Here is a 25,530-nt window from a genome sequence, read left to right as displayed (position 1 = left end):
TTCATTCATTCATTTTCTTTTCGGCTTAGTCCTTTTATCAATCTGGGGTCGCCACAGCGGAATGAACCGCTAACTTATCCAGCACATGTTTTACACAGCGGATGTCCTTCCAGCTGCAACCCATGTCTGGGAAACATCAATACACACTCATTCACACTCATACACTATGAACAATTTAGCTTACCTAATTTACCTGTACCGCATGTCTTTGGACTGTGGGGAAATTCCATGCGAATGTAGGGAGAACATGCAAACTCCACACAGAAATGCCAACTGACCCAGCCGAGGCTCGAACCAGTGACCTTCTTGCTGTGAGACGACAGCACTACCTACAGCGCCACTGCGCTGCCACCACATTTTATTATGTTAAATATTATTTTAACTTATTTAACTATACAATTTTTGAATTTATTTATTTATTTTTTTTGTAGCATATTTTGTCCGGTCTCACTTAATTGTTTATTATCGTTGCCTTGTTTCTAAACTTTGTGAAGTCAACATTCATGTTGTTTATAGGTGCTATACAGTTGACTTTGACCTTGAACTTGATATAAGAAATTGTAATCGTACATATATATATATATATATATATATATATATATATATATATATATATATATATATATATATATATATTTACATCAATAAAGTAAAATTGAAGTTATATTAATAAATGTAATAGTATTATGTAATAAATAGATTTAAAAAATAAGGGAAAAAAAGGTATTGGATTTTCTATTATTTAATTTATTATGATTATATATGAAATACATTTTGGTTTAAATCTTATGTGTATTCAGCATTTTCATTTAGATACATATTTAATTATTGTAATATTCATTAATACAGAGAACATGCGCCACACAGAAATGCCAACTGACCTATTTTAATATTGTCTATATTAATTTATATAAATAACAATCATTCATTTTATTAATCTCTTGAGTTTGTTGAGGACCTCAAGTTGGCCCCGGCCCCTGGTTAAGATTTTATACAGTGCTAGCAGGAATTCTGGTAAAATTTCGGTAACTGATATGGTCACTGCAATGTATATTTTACATCAAACATAATGTTATTTGCTGGATATTTGTAAAAAAAAATGCATTCATTTAATTTTATCCCTGAAAATGCAAAACAACCTCAACATGTCTTTAAAAACAATAAAAACAGAACATTTTAAATGTAAGCTCTTTTTAGAATTAAAAAGTAGACACTGATATTTACACCATTGATAAAAATGAGCAAAGTATGCTGTGAACAAAATGTCTTTATTGTTTAACCTTGCTTTTCTTAAAGCCATTTCCCATTTTGTAAAGCTCAATAGCTTTTTTTTGGCCAAAAATCAGCTTGACCTTTGTGTTTCTTGTGAAACAAGAGGACAGCAATGTATGTTCCTGGACTGGTCACCCAGTTGGAAAATACTTCAAAAATATTTAGCTCATATTAATTCATAGTTCTCAATGAGAGAGCTTTGCTTTTTGTTAACATTTTGAGCCAAAGATCAGATGGTTAAACATCAAAGATATTTTCTTCACAGCCTTCGCTGCTCATTTTTACCAAGGGTGCCAATATTAGTACCAACAAAACTGCACTACATCCAGAATCAGAAAATGTCAACAAGTCATTAAAAACCCAGTTTTCTAACAAGACAGAGATCTTAAGTGCTGTGTGTGCGCAGCGAGAGGCTGACAGCTATGTGTATGTGTTTGTGTGTGTGTGTGTATTCTCACCAGTGCCCGGCTCACACTCCTCCAGATCCTCGTCATCACTGGGACACTCGGCTGAGGCCACCAGCAGGTCATCTGAGTTCTGCAGTAGAAAAAACACACAACACAGACTTCATACTTTATAGTAGGAGATATTGGAAATTACTAGTGTCAGTCTGTTAGCCTGGAAAGCATACATCCTTTCAGCAAATCGGCATCCAAAGCATGCCTCCTGAACACATTAATGCACACTAAACAACATCATTACAATACAACACGTAACATTCACCAGAGAGAAAACTTTATAGTACAAGTTAGTAATTACAATACCATACTTTATTAAAAAGAAGGTAGGTTGTTAATGTTTGCTAGCCATTTTCTGTCTGAATCATGTTTGTAAAAGCAGAAATAATGTAATACTTTCTGTGTTATTACATATTTTGTAATAACAAACCCATATAACCCAAATAACAATAATGGGTTCTGACGTCAACTCGATTTTCATTTCCACCCAAAACGCAACGTCCCTTGACTTTGGGGTACAACATCAATCTGACATCATGTTGACGTCCTGTGCCTGCTGGGATAATACATATAAATACATTTGAGCTACTTAATTGAATGATTGGTCTCAGAATGTGAAGAGATTTTCAACAAGCATAACAAAAATAGTCTCTAAATATTAAGGGTTTTACACCCTTAACAGGCAGATTCCAATTAAAGGAAAAGTTCCATTCGTTATTCACAATCACCATTTCCTCATGCTCTAGTGCTTTTAAATCTGTTCTGTTGGACAGAAAAGATGATATTTTAAAGAATGTTTGAAGCCACTAAAAATACTAAAAACTCAAACAAGTTTGGAACAACTGGAGGGTGAGAATTAAAAATTTTGGGTGATCTATCACTTTAATCTCAGTTTTCTGCAACCTTGAAACCTGAAATCTGAAGTTGTGCTGGTTATCTTATCTGGCCGGTTTCCTTTTAAGCCTGTGCTTTTTTTTGTCCCAAGAATTTATATATATAAATAAGCTAACAGATGTTTCTGCTTTGTTCATGCTGAAACTTATCAAAAACTTTGTATTATTGTTTTATTTCAGGGTTGATCGTGTGATTTATAGAAATTATAAAATTACATTCATTCATTCATTCATTTTCTTTTCGGATTAGTCCCTTTATTAATCCAGGGTCGCCACAGCGGAATGAACCACCAACTCATCCAGCACTTATTTTTACGCAGCGGATGCCCTTCCAGCTGCAACCCTTCCTTGGGAAACATCCATACACACTCATTCACACTCATACACTACGGACAATTTAGCCTACCAAATTCACCTATAGCGCATGTCTTTGGACTGTGGGGGAAACCGGAGCACCCAGAGGAAACCCACGCGAACACGGGGAGAACATTCAAACTCCACACAGAAACGCCAACTGACCCAGCCAAGGCTCGAACCAGCGACCTTCTTGCTGTCAGGCGACAGCACTACCTACTGCGCCACCGCATCGCCTATAAAATTCCACGATAACAATCCGTTTTACACCTAAATAGTTTCATTATTTCATTAAATGTCTACATATTTTATTGCACGCCATTTCTAGCAAATAAAAAAAAAACATATTAAAAATATATAATATTTAAAAAAAATTATATAAAGAACATAATATGCAAAATTACAGTAGGAAACTTAAAATGACAAGAACATAAAGCTTGAAGGCCTAACAGTTCATTTTGCCTCTTAAAAATAACAGAAAATACATTTTACTGTTGTTATTATTATTAATATTATTCATTCATTCATTTTCTTTTCGGCTTAGTCTCTTTATTAATCCGGGGTCACCACAGCGGAATGAACCACCAACTTATCCAGCATGTTTTACGCAGCGGATGCCCTTTAAGCCGCAACCCATCTCTAGGCAACATCCATACACACTCACTCACACTCATACACTACGGACAATTTAGCCTTCCCAATTCACCTATACAGCATGTCTTTGGACTGTGGGGGAAACCGGTGCACCCGGAGGAAACCCACACGAATGCAGGGAGAACATGCAACCTCCACACAGAAATGTAAAACTGACCCAGCCAAGGCTCGAACCAGCGACCTTCTTGCTGTGAGGCATCATTATTATTATTATTATTATTATTATTATTATTATTATTATTATTGTAATTACATACTTGCTTACCATAAAATATGTGAAAACATTTATTGTGTTTATAATTTGAAGCAACCAGTTTTCCCCAAATACAGTAGTTTATATTTTTCAGGGATTAAACAGGCAGTGAAGAACATAAAGAAAATATCATCCTGAAATATGAAACTAGCCTCAGCAAGCCAAACTCGAGTGAATGAAGTTGTATTCTTCATTCACCTGTACTTGCTTTCTGTATCTGTGAATTAAACATGATTTAAATGCTTTTTAAAAAGTCATTTCCAGTCTTTTTATGTAAAATAATTATATATTTATTGTGCATATTTGATACACTTAAATGTTAGCTAAGAGAAGAGCCTTAGCAAGCCTAAAAAAATCATTTGATCTCAGAAATGTTTCAAATGTCATTTTCACCACATCCACGGTGGACAAGATGACATTTTAAAACACTTTTATGAAAAGACACTTCTCAGAATTCTTTCATTTCAGCCCACAAGAAGCCCACAGCTTTGAAGAAACAGCCACTGGTTTGCTCAGGCATTTGTTCAGCTCTTAACATGCAATGATGTTAAACCAAAAATGGCTTTGCTGCCCCTTGGTTTGACCTGAGTTTGAATTAACATTCCCCACTCATACCTCGCATTCATAAAACATGTAATTGGATCTGGGCCATGACTGATTTGGACGCTTCAGTTTGTCCTTTCCCATCGAGAGGTCAGAACAATTTCGCATGAGCATATTTATCTGTTTGCGGGGCTAGGAAGCATCGACTGTGAGCGCTGGTATATGGAGGTATTTATTGATGCTGACACCGGTATTTGCATTCATGCGCTCTGTTTTAATACCAACAAAACAATACACACGGCTAGGGAATACTTTACAAATGAAAACATTCATAGCAAGCATCATGAGAGTTAATGCAATAAGCTCATGTCTGTGGACTTCATGATGCAGCAGACATTTTTTACTTTGTAATGGATTCTAGCTTAATATATGCAAATGCGCACCACATATACATTTAAATACTGGTTATTTTGACCATGATTGATGTCTATATGATAATTAGATTTGCCTGCAGACAGTCTTAAAGGGATAATTCACCCAAAAATGAAAATCATCTGCAATTTACTCACCTTCAGGCCATCTAAGATAATGTTTTTAGCTCTAACTGTGAAGTCAATTAATGAATTCTTCTGTGATCACAAATAAATTGATATTTATGAAGTTTGACAAACAAGATAGTATAAGCTATGTTTTTGAAACAATCCTTTCTCATTTTGCTCGGATTTACTGACAAATATACTCTTGCATTCAATCTGCCCAATTTGAACTCCCTAACTGCATCAGAACGGCAGAGTCACTTGCTGTCTTCAAGAAACGACTAAAAACTCAACTATTTAATCTCCGCTTTCCTTCCTAATCTGCAACTGCCTCTCTGGCTATACCACTAACTGTACTCTCTCCCAAAAAACAAAAAACAAACAAAAAAAAACTTTACTAATGCTTTGCTTCTTAGACTTTACACACCTGAAACTTGTCTATAGCACTTATCCACTGCTGCTCTTATAGTTGTGTAAATTGCTTCCTTGTCCTCATTTGTAAGTCTGCTAAATGACGAAATGTAAATGTAAATATAGCTCCAAACAAAGTCAGAGCAGAATGTTTGCAAGTCTCAAAGCAACAATGTGGTGTTTTCTTTCTGAATGAATACATTTTGAATGAATGTTTTCTCTGGATTCACTGATTCATTCGTTAAGGCAGTCATTAAGGACCTCCATTTGAAAGTGGAAGCAAGCAGTCAGATTTTGATTCAATAAAACAATTTTTTTTTGTTTCAGTGGATTAATTTGCATGAATTAATTCTTTACATTAAGAATAACAATTTGTGCGAGCAAAATGGTTGTGAATTTTGATTTCATGTGGACTTTAGGGGCTGTATTTTAACGATCTAAGCGCAAAGTCTAAAGCGCATGGCACAAAAGCATTAAGGGCATGTTCGAATTCACTTTTGCTATTTTAAGGATGGAAAAATGCGGTTTGCGCCACTGGCATGGTCTTACAGGGTTGTGCTTATTCTCTTAATGAGTTATGTGTGTGTTTTGAGCATAACGTGCATTAAACCAACCAGAGTCTCATCTCCCATTTCCCTTAAGAGCCAGTTGTGTTGTGCCATGGTGCATTTGCTATTAACAAGGCAGACTTTGTAAGTGGAAAAACTGAACTAGCAAGAAAACAGCACACCATCAGCAGCACAAGGATAAAGAATGAGCCTTCTCCATTCGGCCTCTTTACTTTCTCTTTACTTTAACTCTTGACTTTACTCGTAAGGAAATGTTGCTGCACGCACTACACTGAAGACATGCAGTAGCCTACATATTTAATTTAATTTGTTATGTGCAAAGATTTGTTTCAAAACTATTTCTAAATTCAGTTTTAATTTCTAGCTAATGAATAAATGAACAATAATAACGAAGTGTGATCAAAAAAGTGAGTTATATCCAAACACACGTCCAATTCTTAAACCACATATGGTGATGCATACGCATACTCCAAAACCCAACAGGAGGACAAATCTAAACTTGTTTTTAATAAAACAAATATACAGTTGAGGTCAGAATTATTAACCCTCCTTTGAATTTTTTTTCTTTTTAAAATATTTCCTAAATGATGTTTAACAGAGCAAAGAAATTTTCACAGTATGTCTGATAATATTTTTTTTTTTTCTGGAAAAATTTGACTTATTTGCTTTATTTCGGCTAGAATAAAAACAGTTTTAAATATTTTAAAATCCATTTTAAGGTCAAAATTATTAGCCCCTTTAAGCTATATATTTTTTCGATGGTCTACAGAACAAACCATCGTTATACAATAACTTTCCTTATAACCCCAACCTGCCTAGCTAACCTAATTAACCTAGTTACGCCTTTAAATGTCACTTTAAGCTGTATAGAAGTGTCTTGAAAAATATCTAGTCAAATATTGTTTATTGTCATCATGCTAAAGATAAAATAAATTAGTTATTATAAATGAGTTATTAATTTTTTAACTCTTTATTTTCTTTTTCATTGAAAAACCTTCATACATTACATACAGTACTGCCTAAATCCTTACAAGGAGATATATCATATATCAAAATTCTATTGGAGTACTTACAGTGAATTTAACTTACTACCACCTACCACCCACCCCACCCATTTAACATTGATCAAAATATTTGTGGAAGGTTCATAAAAAATAAAATACAAGGCATACATGAATAACATTTACAATTTTATATGGATCTGGCTGGGACAAAAATTTTGAATTGAAACAAGGTGTACATGGACAATGAAACCAAGAGAGACATTAAAAAAACAATTATAAGATAATTATAGAATAAATAATGAAATAAGATAAATAAATTAACATACAATAGTCTTGTAAAACTATCGGTTTAGTCTATCTGCAAAAATAAGAAGAATGGTTCCCAAATCTTGTTAAAAATGGACAATTTGGTATTTAGTGAAAATGATTAAAACTATTATGTTTAGAAATGTGATGAAAAAAATCTGTCCATTAAACAGAAATTGGGGGGAAAAAAACAGGGGGGCTAATAATTCTGACTTTAACTGTACATGTTCAGGATAAATAAAATTAACAGCAAAGCTTTTGTTTGTGTGAACTATCCCTTTAATCTGCTGGTCTAAAAAATTCCTGCATTGATCTAATCCACATATCTAGTGTTTTTCTTGCTTTTTGATTATTCACCACCGTCAGCTACAAACATTTTGAATCCTCAACCGGCCAAAGTTAAATTACTTTTGAAGGTGAGCTATTGAGAAAACATGCTGTTTCAAAGACGTTCCGTCAAATAAGCAATGTTAGCACGCTTCATTTACAGCAAATATACAAAAACATTTAGTGTCATCGACATCCATCAAACACTGCTGTTGCTGAGTTCTGTTGGAAAGAAAAAACGGTGACAGACATTAAATGTACAGGAAGCCCCATCAGGGATATTTTAAACAAAAAAGCCTGGCTTTGAACGATCAAAGCCTTTTCTGGGACAAAGAAAAGCTATGACAAATTTGCTAGGTTTTTGAGTCTGATTTACAAATACTAAAGACTCTGACATTCCGAACTGCTAATTAAAAGACGCATTGCAGCATTAGTTTTGCCTGACTGCATTTAATAAAGGATAATTAGCGCGCTTCTTATCTGCACTTCTGCACAATGCTTATGTGTTCGGTAAGACGAGTTTATTAAGAGCACTGGAATTGCAGGTTGTTTCGATATGTGCATACATTTCTGACAAATACGCCATGACTAATTTTTTGACATGGCGAAAAGAAAATCGAGGGCACTTTAAAGGTCCTAATCCTTGCATAGAGGCATGGTGTTGTGTCAGCGTGATCAAGGGCTTACTGAACAGACACTATTCACGACGGCACAATTTCCAATGCGCTGACGTGAGCCTTGATTTACGTGGCGGTTCACTTCAAACGCAGCGCAAATTTGTGGTCCAATTTGAGGTCTTGGAAAAGCAATCTTAGAACAAAAGATTTGTCCTGCTGGAGGTATGGACGCTTTGATAGAAAACAGCACAAGGCGCTCAAAATGAGGCTGAAATAATAACATATGTCTGACCCTGCAGCTTTGACTGATTTTCAGAACACTCGATTTGAGTTTGAGACGCACGCTGAGTAGATTCGCCCTTCAAATATTCAGATGTTTTTCCAGCACATTCAAGGCCTGATTCAGACTGAGGGAAGGGGAGAGAGAATCATAAAGGTCATGCAACCTCATAAGTGACTGATTCTGAACGCTCTATTAAAGCAGAAAATCTGCATGCCACACAAATAGCAATCCAACCGGCTCAAAATAAAACATTAGCGAGTAGCTAAAACTGAAACTCTCATGTCAGCAACTGACTCACAATTAGTTGCAATAGTGTTACATTAGCATGTCGCTAAGATAAACACTCTACATGCAACTGACATGAAGCTGATTTAAAAAGAGTAAAACTAACATGCTGCTAAACTAATATTAGCTATTATAATTATGATAGTTTTAGCTAACTATTATTATAAACAATAATATTATTTTAACTAATATAAAAAAATTATTTAGCATCAATTCAGTTGATTTTAGTACTATAACTAGGATTTTACTAAACAAAGAAAAACACTCTTCTATCATCAACTCAATATTAGCATGTTGCTAAACTAATGATAAAATATTCTGCTGAATAGCTTTCCTTTCATTTCAATTTTAACATTAGCATGTAGGTCAGCGAATAATACCCACATAGCAAAATTTCTCTGCCCCAGATCTGGCCCACACAATCAGCTTTTGCTTGGCCCACATGCCACAGTGAATTACGGCACATGATTGAACCAAGTCTCAGCCAATTTAATAAGCCAAAACTGGGCCAGAACTGGGCCAGATATGTTAGTGTGTCACGACTGCAATTAATTTGATAAAACCATGAAGCATTTTGCTTTATGGCCACACTTTTTCTTAAAGCGACCCGATTGGTAACATTATTTCTTTGCTCAAAAATAATTTAAATGTATTTTAAAAGTGGGTCAAACTAGGTCAAATGTATGTGGCCTATCTGGGCCAAATCTTAAATTTGATATCTGTCCCAAGTTTTATGTTCCGCCTTAAAGACGATGCAACTTCTGCCAAACTTGAGCCATGTTTAGCCGACATGTTGTATGCCAATCCTGGACGAATGCCTGCTGTGCCAGCTTTATGACAAATCTGGGCCAGAATTCTTTGCTACCTGGGTAACTACATCTGAGGTTGGTTGCGATTAGTTACAAAATCACTGGCAAGGATATCAAAACTGATTTTAATACAACTTTAACATGTTGCTAAGCTAACAAGCAAATAATTTGCCAGAATTGATTCCCAACCAATTTCAGTTACATTGTCTTATTGCTAAACTGAAAAGAAAACATTCTGCACACAATTGACTCCACTTTTGCTACTTTAAGGATGGACAAAATTTGCTCTGCACTGCGAGGCATGGTCTAACAGGGTTGAGCTTATTCTCTTAATGAGTTGTGGGTGTATTTTGAGAATAAACCAATCAGAGTCTCATCTCTCATTCCCTTTAAGAGTCAGTTGCGTCGTGCCATGGCACATTTTGCAGACTTTGTAAGTGGAAAAACTGAATGCTTCACTAGTGAGAAAACAGTTAAACAGACCATCTGCAAAGAGAGGATAAAGAATGAGCCTCCTCTAATCGGCCTTTACTTTCACTTTCACTTTCTTTCGTGGATAAGGAAACATGTTGTACGCACAGACATTTGCCTACATAATTATATACTTAATAATTTTGTTCGTTAAGTGCAAAGATTTGTTTTAAAACTGTTTCTAAATTCAGTTTTAATTTCCAGCAAATTAATAAATGAACAATAATAACGAAGTGTGGGCAAAAAACTGAGTTATATCCAAATACACATGCTATGCCCCATATGGTCCAAAAGCTGACAGGTGGACAAATCTTAGCTTGTTTTTAATAAAACAAATACAAGTATGCATATACTACTACTACTACTACTACTACTAATAATAACATTATACAAAAACAAATTGTCGTGAATAAACTAAAAAAAAGCCCCTCAAGATAAAGAGGGCATGAATGCAGTGGTTTTTATATTTATGTAGAAAATAATAATTTTGTAATATTTTAATCCATTTATTCTTTTTCTTATGTAAAGATATTTGTGTATTGCTGTACATCCTGCGTGTTTTAAGCAATGTGTAAGCGAGGCACACAACTAACGCGCTCTGCGTTGCACTTTAGACCTGCATTCAGCTGGTCTATTGCACAGTCTATTCCTCAAAATAGCAATGTGCCTTAACACACCTCTATTCTAGACTGAAACACCCATGAGTTCAAAAAAGTGGCACATATGGATTTGCTATTTAAACAACGTGGTGGAAAACGGGAAAATTAAGGTTGCGTTGGTCTGAAAAAAGCAACACGTCTTGGCAAACATGTCTTGTGCCTTATTGTGCCGGGTGTATGATAGGGCCCTTTGTGTGGGACTGACAGACTTGATTCATTGTGCAATATTAGCATGTTGCTTAACTAATAATGAAACTTTCTGCACAGGGTTAACTTGATATTAGCGATATTAGCATGTTACTTTGCTAATGATTAAATCCTGCTAAACATAAAGCTTGTTTGTCTGATCTGGCTGGTTTAAGCTGCTCTTCGAGCCTGGCTAAATTGGTCAAGCTAGTCTTCCCAGCTGAGTACAGGCTAAGACAAGCCTGACCAATTTATTTCGCTTCAAAATAAGTGGTCAAAAACACATTAAAACCTGTAATAGCCAGATTGGAGATCAGCTAAAACCAGCCAACCCTTTTTTTACTCTGTATGGGATTGAGTCGTAACTGATGTTGGTCTAATAAGCAATAAAAATACACAGATCACAAAAATACTGGGCAAAATCAATTTAAGCTCCACTGAAATGCTCTCTTTAATGTTGGTTCTACACAGTGAATGTTAATATAGTTCATAAAGTAATGAATCTGTAGTCTAGACAGTGTCTGGTTATTTTCCATAAAAATGTCTTGCTCATCTTAGGGAGAAGAGGAGAGGACTGCTGCACTGGGACTTCCTCTACACTAAGCTGTCTCACTCATATCCCCATTTCCCTGCTATTGCTTTGTATGACTATTTACACCCAGGACAGCACGGATTAGGGTGATTCATAGCGCACATGTGAAAGAATCTGTGCTTGTCCTCGATCGCGCTAATGCGTGCCGCTATAGTCGCTATGGATCGTGGCAGTTTCTCTATGATTGACAGTGATTGTTATTGAGCTTGCCCTTTATTCTTATCATGGTGCATCTGCTGATCAATGGACTTGAACAGCCCATGAATAAAGGCTGACAGTGGGAGAGGCGAGCTCTGCTAATTCGCAACCAATATGTGATGAATGGACGCCGGAGACAACACACATGTCAGATATGACACTCAATATCCTCCATATTAATAATCTAGTGCTCCAGCCGTTTACAGATGCGGCTTGAGGTTAATTTGTTTTTTTTTTTTCAGGCTGTCAACAGATAGGAAGAATTGCTATAGGCCAGAGGCAACAATGGTCAGTCTATGCTTGAATGACAGAAAGAAACTAGTTTTTGAAGAAATAAAAATGAACATATCTTGCGGAAAAGTGTCAAAGTAGAAACTATATGAAGAGTTCAGATGCAAACGCCTCTGAGTGAAATCTGAAATGAAAATCGGAACTGTTCTGTAGGAAAAAAATGCTCATTCTAGAAACACATTTTAAGTGAAGTTTCATAAACCAAATTTCGAGAGGAGCACGTGATATGATTGAGCACGTCTGGCCACTCATCTGTAATCAGTAATAATCCAATCAGAGCGATCCTAGTTTACTATAAATGGATCATTTTCTCCCTAATGTTTTATCTTCATTTGGAAGAATGCTTCCCGCTACAAACGCTCCAGCATTTAACCTAGGCTTCAGCATTGTTTAAATCTTTCAACGTGGAAGAACAAACAAACAGCAACAACAACTCCAGCCAGAACCCCGCTCTCCCCAAAACTTCAGCCGCTGCTTCGCCAACTATCAAGCCTGAATTATAGCAAGACGCCGGCCCACCAGCTCTTCCAACTTCTACTCCTACTGCCCCACTCAACGCAAGCCACACCTTCCATTAAACTCAAGACGCCAGCGATCCAAGCCATTTCTATGAAGCCTGACTCTCACTGATATCCTAGAGGTCCACTTTCGGTAACGTACATGCTTTAAGCGGAAGCTTCACTACATAACTACACTCTAACAAAGACTAAACATTTTATAAAAGTTTTGAAAGATGAGACCAGCGTGAATCAAATGATTTCAATAAAGAACTCACCTCTCAACCTCCCGCCTGTCCACAGATCCATAACTTTCTGACTGCAGAAGTAATTCGATTGCAACTGATCAAGCAATCTTTTCCAAAAACATTAGTCCACAACATACTCATATGTTGATAACAGTGGTTATAGGTCTTTAAACGTATTGAAAGAGTCTTAAAGGTATTTAAAGGTGTTGAATTACACTTCTGATTCCTGTATATACTCTGTTTCAGAATATGAGCAGCCACCACAGAAGCCCAAAGGGCTTAACAACAACAGATCCAGACCCTGGGAAGGTGGTCATCCAATGCCTTAAAGACATGCATACGTCTTCGCCAAAGGCACCTCAAAGAAGCCCAGATGACTCTCGCCAGCCATCAACCCACAGCTACTCAAGGGCGAGGGCATGACCCAGCCACCTTCCCTCCTCCTTTCCCTTACTTTTAAACTGAGTAACACTCAACCTTCTCCCCCAGTCACATTGTAAATCGAAGGTGCATACAAGTCCCCTCGTCACCCCGCCACCCCCGGCCGTTTCTGCAGGAGTCTTCACAGCCCCCTCCCATTTCCCGACTCCTGCCAGACCCTGCCCCCCCCTAAGGCTCTGACTCCTGCAGGAGTGTTACCCCGAGCTTCGACTCCCGTAGGAGTCATCTCACTGTCCCCCCCAGGCCTTAGCAAATTTCTCTTATATGTTTGCATATATATATGGGTGTATGCGTTTGCGTACGTATGTATGTATTTGTGCGGGTGTAGACGTGGTATATGCATGTATGTATGTACACACGTATAGAAGTATACGCGTGTATGTGGGTTTATATGTATATACGTATGCGTGCGTGTATGTATGGATTTGTGTGTGTATATATATGTATCTATGTGCGCAAGTACATAGACATATATATATTTTACTTATAGCGCTGTCACTCCCCGCTCCATCTCCTCACGGAGTGTTCCTCGAGCACCTAACCCATCCCGTCACCCTCTAACAGGAGTCTTCACCGTCCAAATCCCCTTTTCCCCAGTCTCCTGTCAGAGTTGGCCAGCTTGCCCTGTTCCCCGGGCGCCGACCCCCGCAGGGGTCATGTCACTGCCCCCCCCCCAAGGCCACTGAAACTCATTATTTATATATATCTATGGATTCTCGTCCATGGTTATATATTTATATAGAGCGCTGTCACTCCCTGCTCTATCTCCAAGTAGGAGTGTTCCTCGAGCATCGACTCCCTCAGGAGTCTCGCCAAACTTGCCACTCACCCTCTAGCAGAAATCTCCACCACCCAAATCCCAATTCACGATTTCTGCCGGAGACGGCAAATAATAAGAATTGCTGCCCCCAACTCCCGCAGCGCCTATTTCGACTCGCAGAAGTCTTCTGAGTGCCCCCTCCAGGCCTTAGATTACCCCATTATATATATATATTTATATACTCTCATATATACATATATATTTATATATAGCGCTGCCACTTCCCAGCTCTATCTCTGTCAGGAGTGTTCCTCGAGCATATTTTGTTTTGATTCTTAATGAGTCAACCCTGGCCACCCCTTTCTGTTTCACCCTTTGCTCCAACTAGAGCTCCCTAATCTTTTTTCCTTTCCATATCCTCTATATCCAGCAGCCGGATATAGCAAAAACTTTCTAGCTTTTTGGGGGAAATTCTTCGAAATACACGGCTGCTGTCCCGAGTTGATAGCATTTTTGGGGAACTCTCGAGACCTACCTGATCTCGGATCCCCTGATATGCTTATCGACCGGGCGGGAGCCCTGGGCTCAAAGATCTCCGAGCTCAGGGTTCTCTCCCGGGACAGCATGCCAAACCAGCTTTATACGCCAAGCATATCTAAGTGGGAACTCTTGAAGTGAAGTTTCATAAACCAAATTTCGAGAGGAGCACGTGATATGATTGAGCACGTCTGGCCACTCATCTGTAATCAGTAATAATCCAATCAGAGCGATCCTAGTTTACTATAAATGGATCATTTTCTCCCTAATGTTTTATCTTCATTTGGAAGAATCCCCCCTTCCACCCCTTCTCTCCTCCTTTCCTCCCTTTTCAAAAGGGGGAACTCTCGAGACCTACCTGATCTCGGATCCCCTGATATGCTTATCGACCCGGGCGGGAGCCCTGGGCTCAAAGATCTCCGAGCTCAGGGTTCTCTCCCGGGACAGCATGCCAAACCAGCTTTATACGCCAAGCATATCTAAGTGGGAACTCTTGAAACGGCATTTAAAGGTTTAAGACACCCTGGAGAACTTTTTTTGAAACAGATTTATGTGTTGAGCATCAGTTAAGACAACGTTAGCCCCTGTCAGCTTTAATTTTGGGGAAAAGTGAAAAGTGAAAAATCTTCCGGGTTTAAAATGATTTTTGGGGCGAGATCGAAATCGGTGACGTAGCGCCAATCTGCTAGTGGAGTGATGACGTGTTGGTTTCTCATTATTATTCATAGCAGAGTTTTCTTATCCTATGAGAAGAGCCTGCTAATTAATTGTTCATGACTGCACATACTTTCCGAAGGTAAGGCAGACCTGCCAAGCTGTGAGACCCACCGCTCATGCATTCACCAACTGCACGGGTCATATGTGTTTGTTTCCATGATCTATAGGGTTTATTGCATGTTTTTCTGTAGTTATCCCTGCAATGCTGTCAAGGCCAATACAGCAAAGCTGTTTGTATGCAGCAAGTATTTTTGTCGGGAGAGCTGTACAAGAATTGGAGAATGGCAGACTTTGTCTTTTATCAGTTGAGTTCATTACCGTTCAGACACATCGCCTACATCCAGGTTACTGTGTTCGCCTATATTTAAAATCCTCCAGATTACCGGCAGAGTTAATGGTTGGAATAGACATGGCAAGAGACCGAGTCACTAGCCACTGTGTCTGCATTTAGACTCTGGGATTGAGGAGGAGAGAAGTCCTCCTCATTTACAGTGTTTATATAAACACGACTATCTTTATAATGATATAACAAATTGTGGTTATGTGTATATGAAATTACAAATAACAAATGTAGCAGGACATAAAATTACTTACTGTTTATTTCTTTGCTGTTTATAACTTTGTAAACTATAAAATCATGCATCTCCTCACGATTTGGGTCTTATTTTGTGAGCGAACTGACAACAGTTGTTCGCTCCCCTCTTATTTCCCCTGCTCTGCTGGCCACGCCCACTCCTCCCTCTGCTCACAGCTCTCCACGCCCATCTCGGAGCACATTTTACAAAAAAAATTGAGGTAGACTTGAACTGAAAGAGTGGGGCTTCATGGTCTTTTAAACGCTTTTGCATTGCAACTCTTCATTTGAATACACGCATGTTTAATATTTCAAGTAATAAGTAGGGATGCTCCGATCAGGATTTTTGCAGAAGATACCAAGTACAGATTTCTTGTCATGGTGATTGGCTGATACCAAGCACAGATTCTGATGCTTCAAGCTTTATGTAACTTTGCCATTGCATAAAGCACATTTTCCCTCTAAGTATGATACTGGAGATCTCTCTTTACCTAAGATAATAAACTAAAGATGCTGCATATAATCCTATACAGTATTATCACTGCATATAATCTTCAACATGTCTCTTATAGCCATTTAATATGGACAGAATCAGCTTTACAGAAAATAATAGATAGTATGCTGGAGACTTGCAGAGTCATATGGCTGGACACAAGATGGGGCTGATTGCTCTGCTCATGTCATAGCAGCTCAAAACACTGAATATGCAATGTTGCAACAAAGAGACCATCACTCGCATGAGTCGTGCCAATAAACTGTATAAACAGAGATCACTCCACATCTGTATATATTTTAGCTGCTGAGGCGCGTACACAGCGATCGCTTAAGCCCCCACACATTATACCTTTTCACATGTTGTAGTGCTGCTATCTGTATAACCCAAGTGCCATGTGCATCTTCCTCTGTTTGTTAACTAATAAACAATCACTTGTGATCGGTTCATATCATCGGTCAGATTGGCGAGTATCGATCGAGTCATTAAATGTGATTATCAGACAATACTGATCTCCAGCCGATCGATCGGAGTATCCCAAGTAATAAGATGAAAATATAATAAATAATGTTATGTATATTAGGATAAATAGCATAATTGAAATGAAAATCAAAAAAAAAAACCTCTCAGTACTCAGTTTCTCAATTCTTTCTCGATTCTTAGTTTCGACATGTAATATTTATGTTAAATTAAGATGGGTTCACCAATACATACTGAAAAGAGGGATGCATAATATATACTAATAATGAACTCTAAATATATAAAATAAGCAACACGGTTCAGTAAAAACTGACAATATAACTGAAAAATAAGATGTAATGAACATATATAAAATACACACAATTATATTTACATATACATTTTTAATAATAATAATAAATAATTCCTTACACTTATATAGCGCTTTTCTGGACACTCAAAGCACTTAACACATTTTGGGGAATCTGCTCATCCACCACCATTGTGCAGCATCCACCTGGATGACACGACAGCAGCCATATTGCAACAGACCACACACCACACACCAGCTGATTGGTGGAGAGGAGATGGAGTGATAAAGCCCATTATCATATGGGGATGATTAGGAGACCATGATGGACAGAGGCCAGTGGGGAAATTTGGCCAGGATGCCAGGGTTAAACCCCTACTCTTTTTCGAAGGACATCCTGGGAATTTTAAAGACCACAGAGAGTCAGGAACTCAGTTTAACATCTCATCCGAAAGATGGCGCTCACTGAGCAGTATAGTGTCCCCTTCACTATACTGGGGCATTAGGACCCACACAGACCGCAGGTTGAGCCTCACTAACACCACATAACATACATTTTTTACACATATACAGTAAAATGACCATTAAAATAGTTTTTTTTTTCTTAAAAGTGTTTAAACAAGATTTAAAAAGGATGTCAAACTACAAATCTGACAATTGAATACAAATGTAACCATTTTATTCAAAGTGTTTGCTTTCACACGGAAAGCGCCTCAGTTCTAAATATGTTACTCGAGGCTTAGAAAATAATGACTTGAGAAAATTGCAGGACTGTTCAAAGGAAATGTGCCTAGTAAAATGCTACGTGTGGGAAGAATGAAAGGGAAAGCATATGTGGGGGAGATATATCCTGACACATGCGAATCTGAGCATTATGACTCCTTTCCTTCAGGGCCTTCCAAATGCAGAGTGACGGCTCTTTTTCAAGCTGGAAATGACAGATTTTATCCCCAAGGGTGGTCCGTCCTGTCAGCTCTTTTATTGCTGATACCAACTGGACATCTTGTAAAACAAAATCCCTCATTCAGAAACAACAAGCCAACAAAAGGCCCGCCTCTCAGTGTAATTACCTGCGTAATGCTGTCCTTCAGGCTTGGCGAGCGCTGTCTGCGGGTGGTGGTGGTGGCCATAGTGGTGGTGGTTTCCATTATGGTGGTGGACATGTCCGCCGCTGCCGGAGGGGTGGCTGAGGTGGTTTCAGTGGACAGGACGGAGGGTGCATCCCCAACCAAGCGCAGATTTCCTGCCACCTGCACATTCGGATCCCCCTCGGCAGCCAGTTTCAAGACTTGCAAGCCATTATAGTACAGGCCTGAGATCTGACCCTGGAACGGCCGTCCTTTATCCTGACCGCCCACCTTTATGGCTGCCTGACTGTTGAAAATAGTCAACTGCCGACCTGAGATGCATCAAAGAGGAGATGGAGAAATAGAGAGAGACAGAAAGAAAGAGAAAGAAAGAGAAGTACGACAGCAAAGAGAGACAGAGAAGCAAAAGGCAACCATCAGTGCAGGCCGTTGTGGCGGCAGGATGTGTCTAAATCAGCTGATAACACTTTTAACATTTGAACCTGGCGATGGAAATCTCCAATTCTAATCGTTTCTGACCCGGCTAGTGCAGGAGATGAGATGTTGTATTAAACATGATGGCAAAGATCAATCCCAGAGCCTGAGGTGGCTTCTTCTATAAGAGCAGGAATTATAGAATAATGGCTGTATATTATCATTTGAGCCTCATTAAGCTAGTAGGGCTTGAGCCGAGGATAATGATCTGACTAAGGACGACCAAATTGGAAAACAATATTTATGAGTATGTAAAGAGTTCTAGCTATGTTTTATTCAGAGACAGAGGCCTCGTTGATGCCAATCTGCATGAATAAGTGTCATCTGCCAGCTCAAATGCTAATGTGTCACTGAGGCTAGAAGAGTATCTCCTCCAGCCCCATGAACAGACATAGATAGGGGCACACTCACACACACATACACACACTATGCCTCCACGAGGATTTTTTTTCGTCCCCTGATTCTCCACTGAGCTGTCACTGAGCCATTTTGCATAGAAAACACCAGTGGTTGAACTGAGCTAAAGTTGAAGGCTATTAAGAAAATTAATAAACGTCAGTGCTGCAACAGGTAGTCACCGCGCAACAGGTTTATTTCAAGCTGTATGTTAAGCAATCGTGCCAAACTTTAGATATCATTTGATGCCAACAAAAGCTTCAGAATGACTACTTAAAGAGGAAAAGGATGGTTAACTCAAAGTGCCATTTCCTTTGGCCCCTGAGAGCTGGACTGCCGCCATCCATTTAATCCTGATGAACAGGTACTCTGACAGAGCTGATTATGAAGTGGGCAGTTGTTATCCCCTCCGTGAGAGCCACTTAATGCTTAATGAAGGGTTGCCGTTTAACACAAGTAGGGTCTCCATTTTAACAGTTGAAAATAACCAAGTTTGACATGAGAGTGAAGATAAAAAGACCATAACCTCTGAAAGGCATGTCGTAATCGAGTGGGAAGAAGCCAGATGGCCATTTTCCACTTCCACATGCTCTTTATTGTACAGTGGAAGGCTGTTCTGATTTATGTGTGGCACTAAGGGTGGTTACATATGGTGATATAATAAAAAAGGAGAAAATATACATATATAAATGCTCTATTTATCATTTAAGGAACATGGGTTATGTTCACATGACAACATTTTCAACTAAAATGCATTAAAGTCATGAAAAGGTTTTAGTTTTAACTTTTTAGTTGAACATTTTTAAAGTTTTAAAGTGTTATTTATTTATTTATTTTGAAAGAATTCCACAATTGTCTGAACTGGCATGAATAATACAGCATTTCTGTAGTTTCTATGTAAATGATGATTGTTTTGAAAACGTTGTCTGTATGCAAATGTATTCAAAAATGTGAAGGGAAGCATTTCCATTTTTAAGTGCACTGTTGTCATGTAAACATACTCTTAAAGTGGTTTCCTTTTCCATTTAAACCTGCACAAGTGTCTTGAGTTTGGTGGTTATGTCACAGATATTTATATTCTTGCATTAGAATTTTACATTTCATTGTGAATATACTGTACACTACTGGTTAGAAGTTTGAGGTCAGTAGGATTTTTAAATGTTTTAAATGAAGCTTATTCTTATTAAATGAAGCTTCTCACCAAGGCTGTGTTTATTTAATCAAAAATACAGTACAAATTGTAAAATTGTAAAATGTTATTGCACTATAAGATAACTGTTCAAAAGTAGTTTATTATTCAATTTAATAATTTATTCCAGTGATTTTAATGATGAATTTACAGCTTCATTACTCCGGTCTTCAGTTACATGATCCTTTAGAAATCACTTTAATATTATTGATTATTGTTGTTATAATTATTAATATTATTATTTTTTTAATGGTAATAGTAATAAAAGCAATAATGACTTGAGTAATAGTTTCATTTGAAACTCCATACAATAAGAAATAAATAAATATTTAATAAATAAGTATTTAACAATTTAACTTTTTTTTATTTAATAAATGCCACTTTAATAAACAGAATAATTTTATTGAAATTATTAATAAAAAATAAAAATAAAAAACGACCCCAAACGTTTGATCGGTAGTGTACGGAAAGTCATTGTGGATCAAAATGACATTTCACTTTCAGTTTCTTTCAAAGTAAAATAATGAAAAACATTTCATGAATTAAAATTTAAATAAAATAAATAAATTTAAAATGAAGTGAAGTTTCACAAACTAATTTCGAGAGGACCATGTGATATGATTGATCACAGCTGGTCTCTCATCTGTAATCATTAGTAAGCCAATCGGATCAAACTCTCTATAAATATCCCGACTAACATTACTCCCTCATCTTCGTTTTTTGAAGAATCCCCCCATCCACCCTATCTCTTCCTTTACCAGGGGGAGCTCTCGAGAACTTCCTGATCTCGTAGCCCCTCACATGCTCAATGACCAGGCGAGAGCCCTGGGCTCAATTATCTCGGAGCTCAGGGTTCTCTCCGGGACAACATGCCAACTGCTATTACTATCAAGCAATATCTAAGTGTGACCTCTTGAAATTGTTTTAAAAAGCTAAATTCTGAATTTTACGATGATTATTAAGTTTTCAAGCATGTGTAATGTGCCATTATAAGTGCACTGTTGTCATGTAAACATGTTTTATTTTTCACTTCAAACCTGTACAAGTTTCTGTCATTCTCTCATAGATATTTATATTCTGTTTCCGTCTATTCAATGAAAGTCACTGTGAACCAATTTATTTAACCTAATTTAATTAAATAAAACATTTTATTATTTTAAAAAAAACTAAATTCTGATTTTTATGATGATTATTCAGTTTTCAAGTATGTAAAATATCTCTTTATGAGAGTTGTCATGTAAACCCTTGATGTGCTTTTATTTTTACTCCAAACTTGTACAAGTGATTGCGTTTTTTTTTTCACTTCAAACCTGTACAGGTTGTCATTCTCTCATAGATATTTTTATTCTGTTTTTGTCTATTTTTAATATTGTTATGTTATCTATTCGTTTACTTTCAAAGTAAAATAACAAAAAAATAAATAAAATGAATAAATAACTTAATTAAATTAAATATTTTATTATTTTCAAAAACAAAATTAAGATTTTTATGATGATTATTCAGTTTTCAAGTATGTAAAATGTCCATTTATAAGTGCACTGTTGTCATAAAAACATATCCTTAATGTGTTTTATTTTTACTCTAAACTTGTACAAGTGTTTTTTTTTCTGTACAAGCTTCTTTGTCATTCTCTCATAGATATTTATATTCAGTTTTGTCTATTCAAGGAAAGTCAATGTGGAATGGCATTGGACTCCACTGACTTTCACTTCCGTTTACTTTAAAAGAAATGAATAAATATGCACTGTAATTAAGAGATGATTAATGATTATTCAGTTCATCAGAATAAAGCAGTATGTATTTTTTTTCTATTCTGTGTTTGTTTGGAACAGCATTACTTCAACATTTGAGTAAACAACACCAGAAACATGAATATTTAGACACCTTGATCTTTTAACTGCAGTTTAAGCAATGAGATTTAATTGCCTCACATGTCTGGCATAACGGCTAAAAAAAGTGACTTCCTGTGATTAATTCAAGGTTGGATAGATCTTTTCTCAGCTAAATGTTCGAGACCCAGTGACAGAGGTTAGAACATTTAATGGAAGAGAATGAGGAGACCAAAGAGCCTTTGAGATAGAGAGCAAGAGGCAGAGACAGATTTCTCGCACAAAGACCAGTCGCTCAGCAAAACGTACCATTCACACAGGACACAGACCTGATGTATGAGGGCTTTGTGTCATTATCATTACTTATAGATTAGGACTGATAAATAATTACACATGTTAAAGGGACATTGTTAATCACAACTGAATGTGCAAAGGCTGACAGCAATTTTCCTCTCATTTGCTTACGAAAATGTCTTTCATTAATATTTAGTCTGTTTAACCCTCTGAGTTAGTTTCGATTTAGGGGGGTTTAAGATGGAATTAGCGTTAGTTTAATGTCCTATTTATACTGAACGACGGATATAAAATCACTCATCGCGTATAAAATGACACAGCGATAAAGGATGTTAGTTAGATGTACAAGGGAGTCTGAAAATGACTTTTAGACAAATGTAGACATGAACTTCAGTTCACGTTCTTCTTCTGCATGTTCAGTAAATGAACGTACGCAGGCTCAGAAAGGTCAGTTTTCTTTTCAAAAAAACCGCAAGCGTATTTGTTTTACATTTAACATTTAGATGTGATGTTAGCTCAGCACACGAGCAGAAAAGGAAGTTTGCATATAGATGAAAAAGGTGCAACCAACCAAAAAGTCTGATAATCTTACACATACAGTGAAGCACACTGCCAGGTATTCTTTAATAATTTGCTGACTCGGACGTCTGACACCGTCTCTGCACTTTAATAAGCGAGAAAGTTTCATAGGGGAAATCGTACACCATGCAGGATTCATCTGTTTACAGATGTCTCATGGGTCCAGAGATATTACACACTTAGGGTTTTGGACTATAACGCAAATGGTTCGAATAATATCTTTGTTTTTATTACACTCAAAGGGTTAAAGCGGATTTTGAAACTGATTTTAGTGGTTAGAGTTACAAAGAGCAATAGTCCCTTTAACTGCATGGGATTGCACATATATATTTAGTCTTTAATGTAAGTTACTCGAAGTCAAAGGGGATCACAGAAGGAAAACATAAGACAGCAAAAAATAAACTATTTACAGACAGTTATTGCAGTTATGGAGCGTGGTTAGAGGGTTAGTCAGGGATTATGTTTAAGATTAAACCTTAATCTCTGAAGCGGTGCAGTTCTAACTTTGTCAGAAGTAAAAGTACAAGCCAAATCAACAGCACCTATTGGTTTTATATTGCAAGTGGGCAGCCACAATCGAAGATTTGTTTTGGCCCACGATCTGCCAATGTGAACTCTTTGTTTTTTTTTAGGAAGCGTCATTCAATTTAAGGGAACTGCACCTCTTACAGAGCCTTAATAAATCATTAAGTCATTGTTTAATTAATTCATTTTTATTACCTTTGTCGAGTAGCCACTCGTCAACTACCCGACCAAGTCTGTATGGAATTCTTTGCCTGGCTATAGCAAGCCGTTCATTATCAATGTTCCCTTCAAAGAATTTAGAGAGACAGATAAGAGGTTAATATCTGGAAGTTGAAGCGTCACATGGTTAAAAACATGGCAACAAGACTATCAAGTTTAGCAAGTTAGGAAGTCTAAACGAGCTTTATGCTGGTGGTTATGTTGTTTTAAGGTGGACTGCACTTAGTTATTAGACAGTTTAGCAGCTTGAGACTAATTAGAGCATGTTTAAGTCTGTTTAGAGGACATATTTAGAGATTGTTTATCTTCTAATTTTTGATCTGGTCGATTGTGATGTCATCTCAGCGAATAATACTTGAGGAAAATTTCATGCAGTCAATAGGACAACAATGATATCAGTGATAATGTCACATTTTAGAGTGTGCGGTTATACAATGGTTATTGCTCTGGAAGACATTTTCTGGTCTCTGCAAGAAATCAGTGAGAACAATGCAATCAGCGCTGCATCTAGTATCAAAATCTCGAGGTACCTGCATAAATTAGGACACGTGTAATTCTAAGAAGACACAGAAGCTGTAATTGGCTTGGTGTCATGGCTGCCAGATAAGAGACGGCGTGTATCTAGGCTCCTCACTTCCCTTTTTCTGACAGATCCCTTCATCAGAGCTGAAATGAGCTCTCGGGTCCTGTTACTCACTCAAAAGTACAATCTCCTCATCCCGCTGTTTTCTCTGCTCAGCTTTTCAGCACAATCCTGTCAGAATCCACAAGTCATCCTAATACCCCTTTATACCGCGGCCTGGTCATTGTTTGCCACACAGTGACGCTGATTTCCTCCCAGACATGACAAATAAAGCCGTGGATTGGCCCAGAGATCCTCTGAAGATTTCACTGAACTCGGTACATGGGTCAATGATACACAAGAGAGTTAAAAAAAAAAGGAAATATCTCTATAAAACTGACTTTAAAACATCTGACAGCTACTTACATAAGAGGACTTTGTATTCATGTTGCTTCATGCAGTTTAGTATTGAAAAACGTCAAGGTAGCATACAAAGTATAAATGGAATGAGACAGTCTATCTATCTATCTATCTATCTATCTATCTATCTATCTATCTATCTATCTATCTATCTATCTATCTATCTTTCTATCTATCTATCTATCTATCTATCTATCTATCTATCTATCTATCTATCTATCTATCTATCTATCTATCTATCTATCTATCTATCTATCTATCTATCTATCTATCTATCTATCTATCTATCTATCTATCTTTCTATCTATCTATCTATCTATCTATCTATCTATCTATCTATCTATCTATCTATCTATCTATCTATCTATCTATCTATCTATCTATCTATCTATCTATCTATCTATCTATCTATCTATCTATCTATCTATCTATCTATCATTACATAACATTACATAACATTTCTAAATGTAAAGCACAAATACAATTAATAATTTGTGAAAATTTTTAAGAATTTAAAAGATTAGAAAAGATCTTTACAGTTGATTTTTTTTACTTGAAATAAAACTAGAAATATTCAAATGCCATTACAGTTTTTCTCAATTGCTTTGGCACATTTTTCAAAACAGACTTAATATTCTCTAAACTGTGAGAGCAACTGTGAGAGCAAATCTTAAAACTGTTTGCTGGATTCTCAGAACTTTATGGCATGTCTGCAAAATCTAGTTACTCCCCTAAAACATTTCATTCATGCTTCAAATCCTAGTTATCGTGTCACTAATTTGGCCAAAGCCACCAAAACATAAAGTGCATTTGTCATCGTGTGAGCCATACTTCTCAAAATGATTAGCTTTTTTTTCACTATGACAGTCAACCATGGAAATTAAGATTTAAAAAATGTGTTGAGAAGAGTCAATAGAACATATAAAAAAATAAAGGAACATTTGTATT

The 25,530-nt window shown here is 37.0% G+C and overlaps 1 protein-coding gene across 6 annotated transcripts in view; it reads right to left on the bottom strand.

Moving 5' to 3' along the window:
* The window catches only part of nrxn2a (neurexin 2a), a 564,692-nt gene that overhangs the window by 5,573 nt on the left and 533,589 nt on the right, over positions 1 to 25,530 (bottom strand). For 3 of the 6 annotated variants that reach the window (XM_056446759.1, XM_056446760.1, XM_056446764.1), the window contains 3 exons: positions 23,577 to 23,666; positions 18,078 to 18,406; positions 1,731 to 1,809 (listed from right to left, as the gene is read on the bottom strand). In XM_056446759.1, coding sequence (XP_056302734.1) covers positions 1,731 to 1,809; positions 18,078 to 18,406; positions 23,577 to 23,666 — 498 coding nt within the window. The remainder of the gene's footprint in view (positions 1 to 1,730; positions 1,810 to 18,077; positions 18,407 to 23,576; positions 23,667 to 25,530) is intronic. The other 3 variants (XM_056446762.1, XM_056446763.1, XM_056446765.1) reach the window with 1 other exon arrangement.

The sequence above is a fragment of the Danio aesculapii genome, chromosome 21 (genome assembly GCF_903798145.1).
Source record: "Danio aesculapii chromosome 21, fDanAes4.1, whole genome shotgun sequence".
Classification (NCBI taxonomy): domain Eukaryota; kingdom Metazoa; phylum Chordata; class Actinopteri; order Cypriniformes; family Danionidae; genus Danio; species Danio aesculapii.
This window is presented reverse-complemented; position numbering and strand designations above follow the sequence as displayed.